This window comes from Rana temporaria, chromosome 6, assembly GCF_905171775.1.
Source record: "Rana temporaria chromosome 6, aRanTem1.1, whole genome shotgun sequence".
In the NCBI taxonomy this organism is placed as follows: Eukaryota; Metazoa; Chordata; class Amphibia; order Anura; family Ranidae; genus Rana; species Rana temporaria.
This window is the reverse complement of record NC_053494.1, coordinates 147,217,508-147,240,260: the sequence shown is the minus strand read 5'-3', so window position 1 is coordinate 147,240,260 and position 22,753 is coordinate 147,217,508. Positions and strand designations below refer to the sequence as shown.

General features: G+C 43.3%; 1 protein-coding gene across 1 annotated transcript in view; it reads left to right on the top strand.

Moving 5' to 3' along the window:
* The window catches only part of COPS8 (COP9 signalosome subunit 8), a 32,245-nt gene extending 10,115 nt beyond the window's left edge, over positions 1-22,130 (top strand). The window contains exons 4-7 of the mRNA XM_040357532.1: positions 4,001-4,133; positions 17,208-17,315; positions 20,267-20,329; positions 20,822-22,130. Of these exons, the coding sequence (XP_040213466.1) occupies positions 4,001-4,133; positions 17,208-17,315; positions 20,267-20,329; positions 20,822-20,901 (384 nt within the window). The 3' untranslated portion in view covers positions 20,902-22,130. The remainder of the gene's footprint in view (positions 1-4,000; positions 4,134-17,207; positions 17,316-20,266; positions 20,330-20,821) is intronic.
* Positions 22,131-22,753: the final 623 nt, after the last annotated feature.

Below are 22,753 nucleotides of genomic sequence, written 5' to 3'. Positions count from 1 at the left end.
TTTTTGCGTCTGTGTTACTGGTGCTGCCAGCGCATTGGTGATGTTTACATGTCCGCTCTGAGTTCACTAGGCTGGGTGGGCAGAGCATAGGTTTTTTTTAATCTCTACACATATAAACATCAGCACAAAATGTTATATTTGTACAGTGTAATATACGAGGTGTGACAATTAAATTCCCAGAAAAAACTGTAAAAGAAAAAAAATGTTTGACCTTTACACTAGCGGCTGTTGTCACCTTCCAAGTAGTCCCCTTGTGAAGCAACGCACTTTTCTAGATGACTGCAACTGCTGGAAACATTCCTGGAATTAGCTTTTTGGAACACTGCACAGTATCTTTGTCGTGGCGCACTGGATGTTCGGATTGTCATTAAATCTGTGTCTTTTTACCACTTTCGGACTGCTCGCCATCATTAAACGCTGGTAATTTGATGTTAAATACTGTTATTATGGCAGTAGATATAACCATAACCCTGGTATTTTCTTCAACAGTGGGCAGTACACTTTAAGATAAAAGTGGTCTCCGCGGCAGATTCACCGCAAGATCACTTTTATCGGCGGCAGGAGAGATGTCCCGGTTCTCTCCACCGCTTACCGGAGCTGTTGGTAGAGGCAGAGACGGACATATCCTTTCCCCTCAGAGGCACTGAGTTAAGTGAGGGAACGATGACCCCACTCAACTCAATGTAGTTGGATGACGGAAGCAATGTCAAATGTCACTTCTGCCCAATGGCCTTAAAGGGACAAATTTTTTTATTCGTTTTTGATTGCATTTAGGTGTAAATGTGAGATCTGAGGTCTTTTTGACCCCAGATCTCACATTAAAGAGGTTCTGACATGTGTTTTTTTTGTTTTTCTTTTTTAAAGGGACAGTGTAAAAATGTAGAAATAAAAATCAAAATAAATAAGATTTTTTTTTTAAATCGCCCTTTCTCCGCACACAGAGGCGAACGCATACGTAAGTCACACCCGCATATGTAAACGGTCTTCAAACCACACATGTAAGGTATCGCCGCAATCGTTAGAGCGAGACCTCTTCTGTAACTCAAAACTGGTAACCTGTAGAAATTTTCAAATGTCACCTATGGAGAATTTTAAGTGTCAGTTTGTTGCCATTCAACGAGCGGGCACAATTTTGAAGCATGACATGTTGGGTATCAATTTACTTGGGGTAACATTATCTTTCACAATACAAAAAAAATTGGGCTAACTTTACTGTTTTAAAAATAAATAAAAATGTAATAAAAAAAGTGCACCCTCCCAAAAAAATAAAAAAAAATAACCCACAACTGTCTAGCAATAGACACCAAACCTAGCATGTGCAGAGTGCCTCCAAGGCTCTGTATTATCAGCAGATAGATTGGGAACAGTAAAAGAAGGGGGATCAGAGAAGACAGGATCAAACAGCCTTTTTTTTTACACAATGTGGAAAATTAACCCCCTTAGGTTCCACAGTGAGTATAACAAGCATGCTTTACTGTATATACAGACTAAATTTACTGTTCTGGGTTTAGTAACACTTTAATTCATCAGTTTTATCCCTCAGTAACAGTGCTGTGTCCTATGACATTGTGTTCTGTATCTGCAGGCTGTGAGCCTGGTGACCATTGTACTTTTCAGGCAGCACCACCAGTGAACAGAGCTTTATGGTTATCCTAGGTTACTCTACTGATATTTGTGGGGAAATACTATCTAATAAAAGTGTATTTTACAGGCGCCGCTTTGTATATGCTATAGTACTGTAGGGATTCTCTACATTATGATTCCTTCACTGCTTTTTTTTTTTTTTTTGGCGTTGTGTTATTGTTGTGCGCTAATATGTTTGGGCAGCTAAAAAATGCAGAGATTTAGTTGATTACTCTCCTTGGGGGTTTAGATCCGTCATTGTGAAATGATTTCTTTCAGATTTACCACTCTGAGATCTGTGTAGTTCCTGAGTGACCCCCTCTGCTGCTCAGCATTGGCATTGTACCAGTATGGATCATAGCCTCATATTACAGGTTCATCTGATTTGAGCATAACATTGTGAAAAGATCATAAATCTTGCCCAAATATTAACAAAGCTGTCTTACTTTGCTGTCCAAGTTTACAACACAGAAGTTGCGCACACACCATGGCAAGCCCTTTGATAAATGAGGGACAGATGGCTTATGCTATATAACAGCCGGACTCTGTTCTTGGCTTTCTTGATAACATTTCTTCCTTGTGTTTCTGCAAAGCATGCGTTGCTCTGCTTGGGGGCTCTGGGCTAGTGTAATTGTTATTTGAGTCGTACAACCTGAAATAAAGCATCTGGTGCTTATTAGAATGTATTTCTAAGCTTGTTACTGTGCATAAACAAAGCTCTGCTATTTTCTATAAGGCCTTTATATTTAATTATGCAATGGCTGGCTCCTAACATTGACTCTGGCCCTTCACTTGGCTTGCTTTAGCCATATTGCTGTATTTGCCATCTATGATTGGTTGTTAAGGGATTCCCTTTTAAATGGAATAGTGGATCCAAGACTATTTCTCAACATTGCCATTTCAGCCAAAAATAAGATTTCAATAAAAATGCTGCGGCAAGCAAAAACTGGTGGCATATCCATTTATTTATTAAATACAGTTCTATTTGGACTTGGTCCTCCACTGTAGTATATGGAGGTCTCAGTGTAACATAAAAGGTGATTGGTAACACATAGGCCCGGATTCAGAGAGATCGGCGCATCTTTAGATGGGCGTAGTGCATCTGATATGCGCTACGCTGACGTAACTTGGAGAGGCTCGTACTGTATTCACAAAGCACTTGCTCCCTTTCTTGCGCCGGCGTAACGTAAAATGGCCGGCGTAAGCCGGCCTAATTCAAAGTAGCAAGGCAGTGGGCGTGTAGTATTATAATGAAGCGTGACCCCATGTAAATGCATGGCCGAACGAACGGCGCATGCTCAGAATCACGTCAAATTTACTCCCTAAGATACGCCGGCTCCATTCATACAACGTGAACATAACCTACGCCCAGCCCCATTCACATACGACTTGCGTAAACGACGTAAAATACGACGGCTGTTCCAACGTTTCCGACGTCCATACCTTAACATGACTTACCTGTGCTTTATGAGGGGTAAAGTTACGCCGGACGTACGCCTTACGTAAACGGCATAGCTTATTGCGACGGGCGCAAGTACGTTCGTGAATCAGCGTATCTAGCTCATTTACATATTCAACGCGTAAATCTACGGAAGCGCCCCTAGCGGCCAGCGTAAATATGCACCCAAGATACGACGGCGTAGGAGACTTGCGCCGGTCGTATCTTGGCAAAATTTAGGCGTATCTTGTTTCCTGAATACAGCGCATAGATACGCGGCGTAAGTTCAAGAATGCGCAATCGTATCAATAGATACGTCTACGTAAGTTCTTTCTGAATCCCGGCCATAATTTATATTAAAGTGAAAAAAAAAAACATTTTAAAGTGTTACTAAACCCACAGCAGTACAATCAGTCTGTATATGCAGTAAAGCATGCTTGTTATACTCGCTGTAAAACCCAAGAGGTTAATCCTCTGCATTGTGTAAAAAGGCTGATCCTGTCTCCTCTGATCCTCCCCGTTGTCCCCCAATCATTTCTTGATAGTACAGAGCTCAGGGACAGGCTGCACATGCTCAGTTTGGGATGTATTGCTAGAGAGTTATTTTTTTTTCCTGGGAGAGTGCATGTGATCAGCACAGAGCCAATCGGCATTGTCCAGACAGAGGGTCAGGGGTCCTGCATTCTTATAGGACAATCGGGAAAGAATGAAAACACCTCCTACAAGCTTTTACCAGACACTGCTCTAACTGCTGATGACTAAAAATTAGCAGTTTATATTAACTAATATAATTGCATTTCCATGTTCTATGTACTGTGGGAAACCAGATATAGTGAATACAGGTCCTGGGTTTAGTAACACTTTAAGTCTGTGTCACTGGGTATACTGTATGCTTGTTAGTGCATTGTTTACCTAATTTATCATTCCTTTTCTCTTTAGGCCAATGCAGAGATTGGTTGGATTTGGGATGTAGGTCAGAAGATCTGGCAAAGAGATTTTCCAGGAATATATACTGCCATAGCTGCCCATCAGTGGTCTGAAAACATACAGCCTGTCATGGAGGCAGTAAGAGGTAAGGTTTTTTTTCAGTTTCCAATTTCTTTGGTCTTATTTCTGTATTTTGAAGTTAGTCTAAGTTCACTTACCTTCTGTTGGTTTGGTGAATACCAATGTATCTGAAATATATTGGAGCCAAATCATGAGCTTCAGCCAAATGGCTTAATACACAACCAAAATAAATATTTTGACATTATTTCACCAGCCAAAGAATTAAACATTCTTTTTCAGGCAGCCCTGCCAAACAACACAGCCAGGTCTAAGACCTCCATTTACTGTAGTGAAGCAATACACATTTGTTTAAAACCCCACCCCTTACCCCCCATGGCCTGCTGGTCCAATAATGAGGGAGCAGGAACACTTATGAGGTCATCTGTCTGCTTTCATCTCCTAGAACAGCGTTATTATGACAACACTGTGTAAAACATGAGAGCCCCATTTGGCTTGGATTAATGACCTTCCTTCTAAAGTGAATACAGCTGTGGTGAGCAGTACAGGAAGCATTGCATAGTAGAACTTTCTTAGAACAGAATGTACTAGCATGTCATTCCATCACATATGCCAAAAATAAGGGAATAGATCATCATTTCAGAACAGCGGGGTGGAGCCATGCAAATGAATCCTTTACACTCCATGGCCTACTATAAATCCATAACTACTGGTGTATAGCACAGATACAGCCTAATATTTTAGATTTATTCCAAGATGCTGCACACAGCCGTTTCATGCTTTTTGACCATCATCATTTCAGTGTATGGGAAACGTGGCTTCTATAGAGAAGGGTTTAGGGACCAGTAAGTATATACTGAAGGTTATAGTTAGAAAGGACTAAAGGAACCAAAAAGGCTCCATTAAATTAATGTGCAACACCGTAGAGCCCTCTTAGGACAGAAGGTATTCACGTGTCTAATTTCGACCACATACTAATAACAGACAGGTGCGCTTTTCACTTTAACCACTTAACCCCCGGACCATATTGCTGCCCAAAGACCAGAGTACTTTTTGCGATTCGGGACTGCGTCGCTTTAACAGACAATTGCGCGGTCGTGCGACGTGGCTCCCAAACAAAATTGGCGTCCTTTTTTCCCACAAATAGAGCTTTCTTTTGGTGGTATTTGATCACCTCTGCGGTTTTTAGTTTTTGCGCTATAAACAAAAATAGAGAGACACTTTTGAAAAAATGAATATTTTTTACATTTTGCTATAATAAATATCCCCCAAAAATATATAAAAAAACTTTTTTTTTTCCTCAGTTTAGGCCGATACGTTTTCTTCTACATATTTTTCGTTAAAAAAAATCGCAATAAGCGTTTATTGATTGGTTTGCGCAAAAGTTATAGCGTTTACAAAATAGGGGGTATTTTTATGTAATTTTTATTATATTTTTTTTACTAGTAATGGCGGCGATCAGCAATTTTTTTTTTCGGTATTGCGACATTATGGCGGACACTTCGGACACTTTTGACACATTTTTGGGACATTGGCATTTTTATAGCGATCAATGCTATAAAATGCATTGGATTACTATAAAAATGCCACTGGCAGTGAAGGGGTTAACACTAGGGGGCGGGGAAGGGGTTAAGTATGCCTGGGTGTGTTCTTACTGTGGGGGGGGGGGGTGGCCTCACTTGGGGAAACACTGATCCTCGGTTCATACATTGTATGAACCGAAGATCAGCATTTCCCCTGCTGACAGGATCGGGAGCTGTGTGTTTACACACACAGCTCCCGGTCCCCGCTCTGTAACGAGCGATCGCGTGTGCCCGGCGGCGATCGCGCCCGCCAGGCACACGCACGGGAGTCGGGGGCGAGCGGGGGGCGCGCGCGCACCCCTAGTGGCGGCTGGGAGAGAGGACGTCATACTACGTGCTCTCGCCCAGCCGAGCCAACTTGTCGACGTATAACGGCGGTGGGCGGTCGGCTAGTGGTTAAAGCAGTTGTATAACCAAATTTGACACTTATAATAAGGCTTACCTGTAGGTAAAATTAATATCTCCTAAGCCTATACGGTTTAACGCTGCCGGACCTTGTCGGGAAGAAACCTCCCGGAAGGCCCCCCCGAGGGCAAGTTGTCACCCCCCCTCGGCGTGGACCAGGCTCCGATATGGGGGCTTCGTTCCGAGGTAAGTATTTCATAATGAGCTAGTAGTATGTGATCTAAGCATGAGTTTAATTTATTTTATATAATTGAATCACCTAAAAATAAAGGAATTATTTCTCATCTCGGACAAGTGGGTGGAACAATGCACATCATTCACACCTCGTCAATTGGCCTAGTTAACATCAACGCACTGCATTGATGTGCACTGGGTGAAAATTGAACCAGCTATATCTAAATGCAGCGCAGCACGCACTTGCACGCTACAAGATATCCCAGCATGCTGCAGTGTGTCAAGTAAAACAAACGAGCGCTTTGACGTCTGATGTAGAAAAAAAACACTTGTCAGCTCAAGTGTGTTCAACGTGTGCTAAATGCAATGCAAGTGTGGAGAATCCAGTCTAATGCCCCATGGCCAACTGTGTGCATCCCATTCCTCTGATAGAGCACAGAGGAAGCCTAAAATAATACATCCATTTATTGTTGTTTGATTGTAAACTCACGGGACACAGAGTCTTTATTCATTACTATGTGGGTTATATTCCACCATCAGGTGCTGGACACTGGTGTAATTAATTAGAACAGGAAGTTCCCTCCCTATATAACCCCTCCCATACTGGGAGCACATCAGTTTTTTTCTCCAGTGTCTAAGGTGTTGGTCACGAATGAACATGTGCTCTAAGGAGCTCCACTGGAGGGATCCATGCTGGATTTAAAAAGCCTCCATAGAATCCGGATCCGTCCAAGGTGCTTCATAGCCAAAGTGGACGGTACCCGGGCCTCGGTACGAAGAACGAGGTTTTGCCTATAATGCTTCTCTGAGAGCTGGACCCTGGGTTCCAGAGCATTGGTCGATGCCAAAGACCAAATGTTTTTTTCTGTTGTCAGGGTGTTGTATAGGTCCAGGGGAGAGGTGACCTGCTATGGACCCAGTCCCTGAAGGTCTGAGACGAAGCCCACGGTGAGGGGTGAAGGCTGGGCCTCTTGCTTTGCAATACCCTGCAGCGTGGAAAGGTAAGTGGAGGTACCTACGGGACTTGGTCCGACAGTAGGTTCTCCATTGGGGATTATGGGTCTCGCCTGTTTTTATGCTTCTATGCATGGGCAACTTAACCACTATGTCTTCTGAGACAGGATGGCTCTGGCACCCATATACCTCCCCTAGTGGGTCCTAGTCCTCTGCTGAAGGGGCTATTGGGTCTTGCCTATAATGCTTGTTGCCTGGGCAAAGAAACCACTATGTCTGTTGAGACAGGATGGCTGTAGTACCCATAGACCCCCCTTCAGGAGGCTGGTACCCCTAAGTCCTATACAAAGGATTGTCATGAGTATGTCTTATCTGTTTTCCACCACTAAAAGCAGTAAAAGCACATACCTGGTGTTTCACTTACCATGCTTTCCAGGAACGGAAGCTTAAGGTTAGCTGATCTATGTGCAGCTTGTTTCCTCCGCTTCGGGCTCTGCCACGATGGGGGGGGGGGTCCCTCATAGTCCGGGTCCACGGCGCTCCTTGGGGGATCTCCCTCTCCCCCGCCATTCCCCCCCACGCGCGCGGGCGCACTTTGTAGGCGGGGGGACGATGTGGCTGGCGCACGCGCGTCAGAGCTCTGTTAACCCGGGGGGACACAGTAGCTTGGGCACGTAAACACCTTGTGGAAGTTGGATACAGATTCATCTAAGACACCTACTCAGCATCTGGCTGTGCAGATTAGCAGGCATTATTTGCTAGACTAAGATCAGCTGTTGATGCACCAGGGTTAAGTTCCTCTGCTTTGGCTTGGGACTTTTTTTGTCTCCCCGTAAAAGAGGGTCAGGGGTAGGAAGGGGTATCACCACCTGAATCTGGTGGCCCTTTATCATGCTTGCATGATACTATCCTCCCCTGTAGAGACTTAAGATGGCTCACATAATGAGCTATCAGCCCTGTCAGGCAGCCTCCCCCAACAGTGCAGTCATTCTACATATGTTTTGTGCTTCATGGGTCTATAAGAGGTTAACTGCTATATTCAAGCATCCTCACAAGCAGAAAACAGTGTCCCTTTCCCTGCTCTAAATCCTCAAACCAGGGGATTGAAAGACCTGAGGATGAAGGTTCACTGTCAGAGAACAGATAACAGGTGTCTGCCTAATGAGGAGAAAACTATCAGAAGCCCCACAAGCTCTGGTTGCAGCTGCAGTCTTTTTCAGAGATTCAAGCTGCATATAACTTCCCTCAGCCTAGACGGCCAGAGCCTCTGTCTCTATAAAGTCCTCATCCTGGTGTTGGCTTCAGGCTAACCAAATGCACAACTGGGGGGTGCACAGTTGCTGCTGTGTACATGGCTAACGTTGCAGGTTTGCGGAGTCGCATAGCTGCAGAGCATAACTGCCTCTTTACCAGTCCGCATGTTTCCATGAAATACATGAGTTTGGAATGTTCAAAATGCATGTGGGGTAAAAACAGGTAACAAAGCATGTTTTATTGTTGATCACATAAATATACATGTTTTTTTTTGTTGGTATGATTTTACATGGTCACATAAGGGCGTTTAATCACAGCAAAGTGCCTAAGATCGCATAAAATGCTTAAAGTGCATAAAGATGCGGGATCTAACATGGTTACCTGATAACACGAGTCCTCGATTATCCAAGGATATTTGGTCATACGGAGAGGCTTGTTTCCACAGGAATGCCTAAAATCGCATAAAAATGCTCCAAGGCATAAAGATGCGGGATCTCACATGGTTACCTGATAACATGAGTCCTCGATTATCCAAGGATATTTGGTCACACGGAGAGGCTTGTTTCCACAGGAATGCCTAAAATCGCATAAAAATGCTTAAGTGCATAAGGATGCGGGATCACACATGGTTACTTGATGACCCGAGTCCTGGATTACCCAAAGATATTTGGTCATACAGAGAGGCTTGTTTCCACAGGAATGCCTAAGATCGCATAAAAATGCTGGAGTGCATAAAAGATGCGGGACCACACATGGTTACCTGATAACCAGAGTCCTTGATTACCCAAGGAGATTTGGTCACACCGACAGGCTTGTTTCCGCAGGAATGCCTGAAATCGCATAAAGATCCTGGAGTGCATAAAGATGCGGGATCACACATGGTTATCTGATCACCCGAGTCCTGGATTACTCAGGCATGTTGGTCACACAGAGAGCCGCAGAAATGCTAAAAATCGCATTAAAATGCATAATTGCATAAAAATGCTGGATCGTACAGGGGTGCTCGATCATACAAGAATCCTTGGTCACACAAGGGTACTTGTCCGCACAGGAGTGCTTAAGATGCATAGTTGTTGGATCGCATGTAAATTGCGGAATCGCATAAGGATGCATGTTTGCCTAAATTTTGCGTTAAAAGGCATGATAATTAGGTTTCCCTAATTATACAGGATTCCTTGGCCTTGCATAGAGGAATACGTGTCTGCAGGGGTACGTGTTGCACAATGCTGCATAACACGCTCATAGCGCATACTTTTTTGCAAGATGCTTGTTCATAGCTCACATGCTATATGTATGCGTGTATACAGCACACCCCCTTTTTTATGCTTTTGCGGAAAACATATTTTTATGATTTCATGCTTCCATAACACGCTTCCATAGAGGCATATGGCTTTTAAAGCATGCCCCATGCACATATGGGGAGCTATTTGCAGGTGTGTTTATTTACAAGGCTGCTAGGGCCCACCTCTAGCAAGTCTAAAGGCCCAGGGTATAGCAGTAATGGCATATCGAAGCAAACTCCTGCTGACGGATCAGTCAGTAGCATGGCTGGGCCTAGGGGAGTCCAGCATGATTAAATATCTGAACTCCTGGGTTAGGATCCCAGTCTAGAGGGAATATGCTGGCTTCATTCAGAGACAGTTCCCTAGGGTCAGTTTTATTCAGGGCTGATATAAACATTATTCAGTCGGCCTGGAACAAGTGGATCCTAACCTAGCATTATCCTAGGAGTCTGGTCCCAGGGATATGCTGGAATTTCAGTTGATGATTCTTAACTGAGTGATTGGCAGAAGGGAAGATCCTTCATACCCGTTACCTGGGAGCAGGTTGCGAGGGCTGGCCTCTAGGGATAGAATCCAGGCCTGGAAGGGACCACGGCTCAGGGAAGGTGATCAAGCTCCAAGGGAGCCTTATCTGTCAGCCTTCTAGAGCTACGGATGGAGCATCTGGCTTAAGGGCCTGAATATTTAGGTTACAGGGTTGCTATGTCTGAATACAATCTGACAGTGCCTCTCTAGTGGTTTGCTTTGTTTACCAAGGCGGAGCTTGTGCCTTGCCTATTGACAATCGTCATTTCATGGTATACTAGATTGGCAGGCGGTTCGCTAGAGCCGTCTACAATTCTGTCAGGGAGATTATCCTCTACACCAGGGATCCTCAAACTACGGCCCTCCAGCTGTTGTAGAACTACACATCCCATGAGGCATTGTAACACATTGACATTCACAGACATGACTAGGCATGATGGGAATGCTCTACACCCCGACTTTTTTTTTCTGACCAAATGTCACAGAAACGGTACCCTGTACATACGGGGTGTTGACGTCCAGGTTCAGCAAGAAATTGAACAACTTTGTCAAGGACAAAGGATCCACCCGCATGCGGAACGAATGTGTTCATGATCCTGGGGGACCAGTCGTCGCTGGTTTATGTGTTTTCTCCCTCCAGGGCCTCAACTTTCGTGGCTTCCATGCTACATCAGAAGAGAACAGAAGCTGACCTAATTCCTACAGCATAGCCCATACGACCTGACTGTGCAGGGACAGCAGAGGTGATCATGGGTGAACCAGGTCCCCCTACGGCTGGTCCAGGCCTGTTTCGCAGGGTTACATCCTGTCTAGCATACAGGGGTATTAATGGTCTGGCTGTTATAGCCTGCATTCTTGAGGATCAGGGTTTTCAGAATCCGCAGCAATTACCTTGATTCATGCAGGAGAACTGGCCTCCAGGACCAGATATCCTAGGATCTGGAAGGCCCATGTTCCTGGTGGCATACTTGTCGTAGGAAAGATTCTTGCCTTTTTACATTGGAAGGGAGATGGAGCTGGCCTTAAGTTCCATCAAGGATCCGATCTTGTCAATGTTTTCAAGGGTCGCTTATGTCTCTCTTGATCCGAGCCGTTATACAAGGGGTGACGTGTATAAGTGCGCCAGTTTGGTCGCCCTTAGGCTCGGAAGATTGGATCTAGTTGTGTCCGCTTACAGGGTCAGCACCTTGGGCTGATGCACCATATTTCCTTCATTCTTCTAAAGAGGGAATTGGTGTTCTTGGTTGCATCTGCAAGAAAGTATTGGCAATTTTCTTTGTATAGAGCCATACTTAATTATTTTCACAAGAAGGGTGATGTTAAATCCTCACCCAACCTTATTTACTAGAAGGATCTAGTGTGCTTTGAATCCAAGATATTCTTGCCTTCCTTTTTTTCAAGACCTTGGTCCACGGAAGGAAGGTTATTGCTTTTCTCTCAATAGAGATGAGAGCAGTTAAAGATCTATCTGAAGGTTTTCAGATATAGAAACCTAATGTTTTGTTTTGCTGCCAGAAGACCCTAGATGTGGGCAGGCAGTGTTCAGATCAGCTATTAAAATGGCTACACACTCTCTCGTTAGAGTAAGAGAGGTCAAGACCTATCTGAAGCAGGTGCTCGGATACGGAAGACTGATGTTGCTCTACCAGGAGGCCCCAGCAAGGGGCAGGCAGCGTCTAAATCAACTACTGTCAAATGTTGATTCATCAGGTTATTATTCAGGCTTATGGTTAAAGAGAGGGCTTCCCTCTGTTTCTGTTGTGGTGCACCCTACCAGGATAGTAAGCACTTCATGCGGGGTGCATTACCAAGCCTTCATGACTCAGACTTGCCAGGCCGCAACGTGGTCGTTTGTGCTTACGTTCACTAAATCCTATCAGGTGAACATAAGGCGGCAGGAGGATGCAGCCTTTTGTTGGCACAATATGCTGCAGGCAGCATTAGAGGTCCTTGTGTCTGATGGCAGTCTGCGTTGTTGGTGTCTGATGGCAGTCTGCGTTGTTGGTGTCTCCCTCCCCTCAGTAGGCATTGCTTTAGGACGTCCCACATAGTAATGAATAAAGACTCTCTGTGTCCCGTGATGTACGATAAAGAAAATAGGATTTTTAATTACAGCTTACCTGTAAAATCCTTTTCTTTGAGTACATAACGGGACACAGAGTTCCTACCCCTCTTGTTTGGGGATATTGGGACACTTATTGCTTTGCGAACAATCTGATGTGCTCCCAGTATGGGAGGGGTTATATAGGGAGGGAACTTCCTGTTCTAATTAATTACACCAGTGTCCAGCACCTGATGGTGGAATATAACCCACATAGTAATGAATAAAGACTCTGGGCCAGATTCTCAGAAGAGTTACGACGGTGTATCTCAGGAAACACCGTCGTATCTCTGTCTTTTGACCCGGTATCTATGCGCGTGATTCCTAGAATCATTTTCGCATAAATACGGCCAAGATCCGACAGGTGTAAGTGACTTACACTGTCGGATCTTAAATGTAATTCGCCGCTGGCCGCTAGGTGGCGTTTACGTTCAGGTCTCATTTGACCAAGCAAATGAGCCTAATACGCCGATTCCCGAACGAATTTGCGCCGCGTAGTCGTCGCTTACGTCGTTTCCGTAGGCGTAGGGTTACCCCTGCTATATGAGGGGTAACCTTACGCCAGTTCCGCCGTATGCCATGTTAAGTATGGCGTTGGGTCCGCGTCGTCTTTTCCCGTCGGGTACGTCGTTTTCCTAAGTCGTTCTTGAATACGACTTTACGTCAATGACGCACACGTCGGCGTCATTGACGTTTTCCGTTGTGAGCTGGAGCATGCGCACTGGGCTATTTTTCAGCCCGGCGCATGCGCAGTTCAATCGACGCGGTGGCGCGCTTAATTTAAATACAAGCCGCCCCCTTTGAATTACGCGGGGATACGCCGGGCCATTTACACTACGCCGCGGCAAATTACGGAGCAAGTGCTTGAGGAATACGGCACTTGCTCCAGTAAGTTGCGGTGGCGTAGTGTAAATGGCTTATGCTACACCAACGCACAATCTACCAGAATCTGGCCCTCTGTGTCCCGTGATCTACTCAAAGAAAAGGATTTTACAGGTAAGCTGTAATTAAAAATCCAATTTTTTTGATTCTTTAGTGCCTTCCCAAGATAACTTTCTCATTTATACGTCTTGTTGTTCCTCAAGCTCTACCCCATAGAAGCCGTAATTTCCCTACACTGTACTGTTGATGGCCAACAAGCCTGAAACAGCTGGGTGCGGTTTGCAATAAATGGCTCTATAATATTAGGCTAAATCTGTGCTTTACACCAGCAGCTCTGGATGTACACTTAGCCAAGAAATAATTAACATTGCTCTGCTCACTATCTTGAAATAAGGAATAATTCCTTTATTTTTGATAAGTTATGGAATGAGATGTGTGAATACCTTCTGTTCTAAGAAGGCTCTAATGGTCTCAAAGGGACTTTCTGGATCCTTTTAGCTTCTTCTCACTTTGACTTCTGAGTTGAAATAATTATAGAAAGTAAAAGAATTATTCAGAAACTTATAATTTAATTATTGTTTTGGTGACTGTAACGGAATGCAGTTGTTTTTATATGTGCTTTGAGCAATAGTGATGCAGTTGTAAACAAAAGCTTAAACTCCATGCTTGAGCAGTATGTACAGTGCCTTGCGAAAGTATTCGGCCCCCTTGAACTTTGCGACTTTTTGCCACATTTCAGGCTTCAAACATAAAGATATAAAACTGTAATTTTTTTTTAAAGAATCAACAACAAGTGGGACACAATCATGAAGTGGAACGAAATTTATTGGATATTTCAAACTTTTTTAACAAATAAAAAACTGAAAAATTGGACGTGCAAAATTATTCAGCCCCCTTAAGTTAATACTTTGTAGCGCCACCTTTTGCTGCGATTACAGCTGTAAGTCGATTGGGGTATGTCTCTATCAGTTTTGCACATCGAGAGACTGAAATTTTTGCCCATTCCTCCTTGCAAAACAGCTCGAGCTCAGTGAGGTTGGATGGAGAGCGTTTGTGAACAGCAGTTTTCAGTTCTTTCCACAGATTCTCGATTGGATTCAGGTCTGGACTTTGACTTGGCCATTCTAACACCTGGATATGTTTATTTGTGAACCATTCCATTGTAGATTTTGCTTTATGTTTTGGATCATTGTCTTGTTGGAAGACAAATCTCCATCCCAGTCTCGGGTCTTTTGCAGACTCCATCAGGTTTTCTTCCAGAATGGTCCTGTATTTGGCTCCATCCATCTTCCCTGTCCCTGCTGAAGAAAAGCAGGCCCAAACCATGATGCTGCCACCACCATGTTTGACAGTGGGGATGGTGTGTTCAGGGTGATGAGCTGTGTTGCTTTTACGCCAAACATAACGTTTTGCATTGTTGCCAAAAAGTTTGATTTTGTTTTCATCTGACCAGAGCACCTTCTTCCACATGTTTGGTGTGTCTCCCAGGTGGCTTGTGGCAAACTTTAAACAACACTTTTTATGGATATCTTTAAGAAATTGCTTTCTTCTTGCCACTCTTCCATAAAGGCCAGATTTGTGCAGTATACAGGGACTGATTGTTGTCCTATGGACAGAGTCTCCCACCTCAGCTGTAGATCTCTGAAGTTCATCCAGAGTGATCATGGGCCTCTTGGCTGCATCTCTGATCAGTCTTCTCCTTGTATGAGCTGAAAGTTTAGAGGTACGGCCAGGTCTTCGTAGATTTGCAGTGGTCTGATACTCCTTCCATTTCAATATCGCTCGCACAGTGCTCCTTGGGATGTTTAAAGCTTGGAAAATCTTTTTGTATCCAAATCCGGCTTTAAACTTCTCCACAACAGTATCTCGGACCTGCCTGGTGTGTTCCTTGTTCTTCATGATGCTCTCTGCACTTTAAACAGACCTCTGAGACTATCACAGTGCAGGTGCATTTATACAGAGACTTGATTACACACAGGTGGATTCTATTTATCATCATTAGTCATTTAGGTCAACATTGGATCATTCAGAGATCCTCACTGAACTTCTGGAGAGAGTTTGCTGCACTGAAAGTAAAGGGGCTAAATAATTTTGCACGCCCAATTTTTCAGTTTTTTATTTGTTAAAAAAAAGTTTGAAATATTCAATACATTTCGTTCCACTTCATGATTGTGTCCCACTTGTTGTTTCTTAAAAAAAAAAATACAGTTTTATATCTTTGTTTGAAGCCTGAAATGTGGCAAAAGGTCGCAAAATGTTCAAGGGGGCCAAATACTTTCGCAAGGCACTGTAGTTGCCTTCACTAATTTTAGTTTAAAAATGTATACTCAATTTTGGCCACTAGAGGGAGTGCCTGGTTTACATATTACTTGAACAGAAAACCTAATCTGATCTTGTTTAAAGTACTATAAAATACAAACTGCAGATTAGTGTCTGTAGATGTTTGAAATCTTTTTGTATATAGAATCAATTTGTTTAAAATAAAAAAAAAAATCTAGTTATAAATAAGTTATCATGGTGGCTTTATATTCTGCCGGAGTTTATTGTGGCAGTTCACTACTTTAAGCAATCTTCTTATTTTTCCTGCTAACTCTGTGGCAAAGGCTATCGCTGGAAACCGTTTAACACTGCCTGGTGTTGTAAAGGCTAAAGTTTTTTTTTTTATTTTACCTTTTTTTAAAGCATTAGATCCAAAAACAAACATTATACTGTAGCTTAACAATCCATAGAAGTTATGGCTGCATTTTTTTTTTTCTATTTTCATCCGGTGACTTGACCAGCAAGTCTTCAAAAGATCCCTTCCAGATATATTAGTTTACAGGGATGTGACAAACCATTTACCACTGGGTAACAGGCATGCTTACAATGACATTTTTTTTTTTTTTTTCTTCATGTAAACCTTTGTTCCAAGAGGATAATAAAACTTTTTACTGTAACTGATTATAAACTGTGAGCTGGAGTCTGACTTCAGTTTGTTAGTGTATCTTCTTCATCCAAAGAAGCTAATACAGGATAAAATAAATAAAACAAATGCAGACACCGCATCTTGTGATTGGTAAGCTGTAAAATATAATTTTGGACTTAATACCTCTTGAATGCATTCTCTGCATTAAGGTAAAAAACTTTCAGTGCAGCTCCCCCTTTAACCCCCAAATACTTACCTAGACTGATCTCAGTTCAGCGCTGCTCTTTCTCCCCTCAGTGGGAGCCATCAAATCCAGTGACAGGGGCTGGGCCAAGCCAGACTGCATGCATGAGTATCCTCTCCCCCCAAGTTTGCTAGGGGGTACTTGAAGGCAGGAGTAGCAACAAGCGCCGACAGGGGACCCCAAAAGAGGAGGATCGCAGAAAGCAGGCAAGTATAACCTGTTTGTGTAAAAAAGAGACTTTAATGTCACATTTAGTAACCAATATTCAGATCTTTATCTGTTTCGGTTTTGAATTCCTGAGCAATTTTTCAATCCTCAGGGAAGATGAGCCAGATCAGACCACTAATGACATAAGCCATCGACGCATACCACTTGCTTTCACATTTGTCCCTGGCGCACCCCTGAAATAATTAAATAGTGACTTTCTGATGGCTGCTATTTTCATAAGGAAATGCACCCTTTCCCAGTGCCCGTGCACAGCCTGGTCACTCGGGCATATTGGACTTTTGCAGTAGGAGAAATAACACATAATGCTCTTCATTGCCAGGAAGTGGATGAACTGTAGGAGTTCTCTGGGTGCCCTGCAAGAAGTAAGTTTAAGTAGCAGTAATTGGCTGTCAGCTGTCTGATCCTGCTGCTCATTTATAACTCCACTGGTCCAAGGTTTGCTCTAACTTTCACATGTGCAGCAATGGAGGCATTGAGATCACGCACATTCTATATTTTATCTTGGTGTGTTTGTTTTCTAATATGTCTTGTAAGCAGAGCTGCATTGTTGCATAGAAATGAATGAACTAGCCACAGTACACATTTTTTCGTTTTCTTCTTCAGATGCAACACGAAGGCGAGCCTTTGTACTCGTATCACAAGCATACACGTCAATTTGTGCAGATGATTTGGCAGCATTTGTTGGACTTCCTGTTGAGGAAGCTGTAAAAGGTGGGTTGTCAATAACAAGTGTGTGTGTGTGTGTGTGTGTATGTGTATATTATTGTAAAATTATGAAATGTATGTACAAAAAAGGGATTTTAAACATATATTACATACGGTCTTTTACATTAAAGCCCAATTCATTAAATTTGAGCTGGGCACATATATCTGCAGTATTTTGTTATCTGTCTTCAAATAGCTAAGTCCCAACCCATTCCTCTGTTATCAGCCTGATAACTCCTTACAAATTCTCGGACACATCAGATAAAAGCAGCCTGAAATTTCTGTCCGGGATAGATTAGCAGGCAGCTGGTCCTCTTACAAAACACCTCCAAGAGTCTTTGCTTATGATGAGGGGGTGTGTGCCTTTCTTTCAATCGGCAATTTTACCTATCTTGGCTGTATGCCCAGACATCACACTCTGTGTTAAACGGGAAGAGAAAATTTCCTAACACGATCTGAATTTTCTAAACGGTATATAAATGTGAAGACAGCAGATATACATGTAAAAATGTTGGGTTTACATATTGTTTAATAGTTATGTTTTGGTACAAAAAATACATTGTGCTGATTACATTAATCTAAATGCCAAATGCTCTTTTTAGCTTGATCCTTTGCTTATTACATGGAGAGACAGGGCTAACATTTCCCATAAACATTTATCGGGTTATGTTTAAGTTAAAAGCTTGTTTCTGCATACGTTTTTCCCATGAGATTTTCTTTGTTTTTGCATTTGCATGATGCTGGAAACAGGAGATATTCTCCTATTTATGTTTTTTTACGCAACAGTAGGGAGATCTGTGCTTCACAAAGCCTAAAATGAAAGGCTAGTGGTGCTCCTTGCGTGCAAAAGAATGTCAAAGGAAAAGCAACCAGGGATCACAGAAACTGAATTGTAATACTGATTTTGGAGATCTGGCATTTGATTTGTGTAAACATTCCCTTCGATGGGCCCTGTGCACGAAGTTCGCAAGTAAATGTTTCACGTGTGTGTGTCTTTTTTTAATATATATATATATATTATTATACTTCTTTAGAGTCTTTAAAGCTTCTCAAAATCTTGTTCACACAAGCGGCTTTCTCAAAGCCTTTACACCACATTCACACCTATGCGACTTGTCATGCCATGGACATCAAAGTCACATGACAAGTCGTACCCCATCTTTTCTGATTATAACCATTCATATATGTGTGACTTAAAGTCGCAGCAACTTCAAAGTAGTTCATGCACTATTTTGGTCTGACTTTTTTGGAACTTGAGGGCCATGGACTTCAATGTTCGCACTATAAAGTTGCATGAAAGTTGTACTTGAATATTTTACATGCAACAGCAGGTCTGACTTTGCAGAGGGACACATTAAGTCACATTTAAGTTTCACTCATTCAAAGTTGCACTCCAAAGTTGCATGGAGTCATACAAGTGTGAATGGAGCCTAAGACCCCTTTCACACTGAGGCACTATAGCGCCAATATAGTGCCTGCAAAGCGCCCTGAACAAGCTGCGCCATTCACTTCAGTGTGAAAGACTGAGGGCTTTCACATAGGAGATGTGCACTGGCAGGCAGGGCATCAGAAAAAGTCCTCCCAGCAACTTCTTTGCAGCGCATTAGGACCGATCCTAAAGCGCCCCTGCCCATGAAATTGATTGGCAGCGGCGCTCTGCGTATGATTTTAACCCTTTTTCGGCCAATATTGGGGATTAAAAACCCCGCTAGCGGCCGAAAAGCACTGCAAAAACTATGGTAAAGCACCACTAAAAAAAACCCTGCCTACGCCTGTGCGCTGTGAGTGAAAAAACACTCTTAATGTACATTTTAGCTCTAGTTTGTAAATGGTAAAACGGATCTTAAAGCGGAGCTCCACCCTAAAGTGGAACTCGCGCTGATCGGAACCTGCCCCCCCACCCCCTGGTGTCACATTTGACACCTTTCAGGGGGAGGGGGGAGCAGATACCGGTCTAAAGACAGGTATTTGCACCCACTTCCGGCCACACGTCTCGGGCAAAAGACGGGTTTTTCCCGACTTCCCGTCTGTCCCCCGTTGTGTGCTGGGAACACTTGGCTCCCAGCACACAGCGTGTGAGCCAATCGGCGGGCGCAGCGCGACTCGCGCATGAGCCGTAGGGAACCGGGTAGTGAAGCCTGAGCGCTTCACTTCCTGGTTCCCTCACTGAGGATGGCGGGGGGGGCAGCAGAGAGATGAGCGATCGCTCGTCCTCTGCTGCGGACGGCGCTGGACTCCAGGACAGGTAAGTGTCCTAATATTAAAATTCAGCAGCTGCAGTATTTGTAGCTGCTGGCTTTTAATATTTTTTTTTTTAATGGCACATCTGCTTTAATGGACTGACTGTAAGTTTAAACTAGATTAAGCAGACTTTAGCAGGCTTTCTATAAGCTTCAAGTTATACCTGCACTTCTTCTCCTACAGTTCACTAAACTGTTGTGCTACAGTGCAACTGCATTGGGGGTGCCATTCAAAATAAATGGCACTGCGATGTGTAAGATGCGTTATCCTGCATTACCACACCACAATCGGGATTCCAGTGTTTTAAGGCTGTTGCCATGGATACTTGTATAATTGAAGGTATTCATGACAGCACCTTCCCTTGGCTTTTCACTATGTCTCTGAATAGATGATTTCAGAGTCTGACTAAAGCCGGCCATATATATTTATATATATTTTTTCTGCCCAGTCTATTACAGCTATACTATGCAGATAGATGAATCTGCGGCTGCGTTTTGACAGCCCGCCCCATCGGCTATTAAAATACCAAACAGCAACTGCATCTGATTTAATACAGCCGCAGTTCGTCTGACAATTTTCTGCCTAGCTCCTTGTTTTTCAATGAAGGGGCACCAGTTCGGAGGGGATTGATAGGGTCACCCACAGGAATCGGCTTTATATTTTACATAGTCAAACATTTGTGACATGCAATAACGCCTATCCTATTTTTTTCTCAGGAGTTCTAGAACAAGGTTGGCAGGCTGATTCTGCCACACGTATGGTAATGCCGAAGAAACCAGGTAGGTGGAGATTTAGGCGCAACGTGTGTCATTTGCGGGCTCAATATTCTATCCTTTTTATCTTTCACTTTCCCAAGATTTGCTATCTTTCTGCATCTTTACAGATGACTTTAGTTATGGATTTTCTTAATTGGCATCATTAGTTTTGCATGCTTTTCTTTTGACTGTCTGCTTTGTGCAGCTAATAAAAAACTTGGCAAATGTTGCTCTTTATTCTAAAGAAAGGCAGCTTCTCAGAATCATGAGGAATGAGGTCACATCCGCCTTTTTCCTTCATTTAAACCACTTCTAAAAATAACCCACAAGTTTTCTCTCTCACACACACACTGTCTGAGCTGGAGGGAGAAAAGCATTAAATGTTCTGTTCATAATTTCCTAAAGCGCTACAGGTCTTAGTGGAGGGGGGTGGTGGGGTGTAGCATGGTAACGCTGTGTACATTTTGGGATGGGATGGGAGGTCGGAGTGACGGTTTTGTTCTGTTTTCCACACAGATTCTGCTCCCCTGTCTCTGATCCCCAACGAACAGCAGCTGGCGAGACTCACTGACTACGTGGCCTTCCTAGAGAACTAGTATCCCCTTCCAGGCCTGACATCAAGAATGCAGGAAGCTGAGGGAGCGGCAAGCCGGGGATTCTCTGCACTTTGTTGCCCGTACCTCCAAATCCCCACATTTGATATACTCGTTACAGGCTGGGCAAACACCTCAGCTGCTTCAGGACTGAAAGGGTTAATGTGGGAGGGAGAAGGCACCAACGGGCCAACTCGAAACCTTGGCTCGGCTCATTAACCGCTTTGCTGCCAGGAAGAATTTGCAATCATCTACACAGTAATTTGTCAAAAGTCTCTCTGGCAGAAAAGCGGTTTTAGTTATTTTACAGAAGTTTAGCAATAGATACTTGCTTTTCAGTCTAATATGACTTAGGGTAGTCTGTTATTGAAATGTCCTATTCTAGCTGTTTTACCGAAGTGAGATTTTCCAGGCTTCTTACTAGTAGTGGAATATATTAGCAACTCATTTCCTCCTAGTAATTGCAGACATGTGGAACTTTCTGTTGGCTGTTTTCATAGTGACACCGCATGTGTCACAAGGTTCTTGGACAATCAGGCGTCGCCATTTCTCAACTCTTCTGTTTGGTTATATACTGGTCAGTCAGTATATGGAATCTTTTGCAAAAACGTTGTCATCGTATACAGAGGAAAACGGTGACTGCTGCTTGTGTCACAGCAGGGAAAGTAAAGCTCGGGATGTGGTGCTGGAACCTTCAGCTTATTCAACAGTCTGTCCTGCCAAGACCACCCACTCCCTGTTTTCAAGCAGTATTTGGTTATACATCGGTTTTAAAGGGCCACTCCACCCATAACACATGGCAAAGTATAGGCGCTGGTGAGTTTATCTACCTGCTGGCTCTGTTTTGAGGACATTAGTGGTGAGATATTCTTTGATAGGGTAACTTACTGCCATCCCTTGCTCTAGATTCTTACAGGTCCTCTTAGTTCTGGAAAAAGTCTCTCCAGTCCAACCAAAAACTGAAATAAATGTTATGGGTAGACTGCTCTTTTAGTGATGCATGGAATTACCATCAGGAAAAATGCTGTATTAATCCTAATCCCAACATGGCAAGTACATTTGTCTTAATAGCTGAAAGAATATCGGCAAAGAAAATGGCGCATATGGCACTTCAGGTTTATGGTCCCTCCAGACACTGCATGGAAGGCGAAGCGGTGTTAATTTTGTGAACTTGTATTTTGATCTTGAAGATCTTCCAAGAATGACCCATTAAAATATGTTTATTACACATACTGTAGATGTTTGATTTCTTTTTTTTTTTATTCAAAGCAGAATTTGAAACATGTCTGAAATCATGTTCCACACTCTTCTGTCTCTGCCAATCTTATAGAATTGCTATAGGGAGGTATATACTAAATGGTGGTAGACTTTAAAGCCCCCCTGTGATTTGTGGTATGAGAGGGATTTGTGCTGGCTCTGGATACAGTACAGCAATCCAGATGCATAATGTTGTGCAGATTTATTTTTTTAAACGCCTTTTGTGTTTTCAAGCTTGACCACCCACATTTTGAATCCAAATATACATGTAATTTTTATTTTACTGTAATATTATTAACCATACTTATTAAAGCTGAGCTCCAGGCTAACCGCTAAATACACAGATAGAATATAGAAAGTTAGAAAGAAGGCTTACTGAGCTAGTGCATTACCATAATTTTTTTTAAAGCGGATCTCCACTCTAAAGTGGAGTCCCGCTGATCGGCACCCTCCCCCCCTCCGGTGTCACATTTGACACCTTTCAGGGGGGAGGGGGGTGCAGATACCTGTCTACAGACAGGTATCTGCACCCACTTCCGGCCCTACGATACGGGCAAAAGACGGGTTTTTTCCTCGTTTCCCGTCCGTCCCCCGTTGT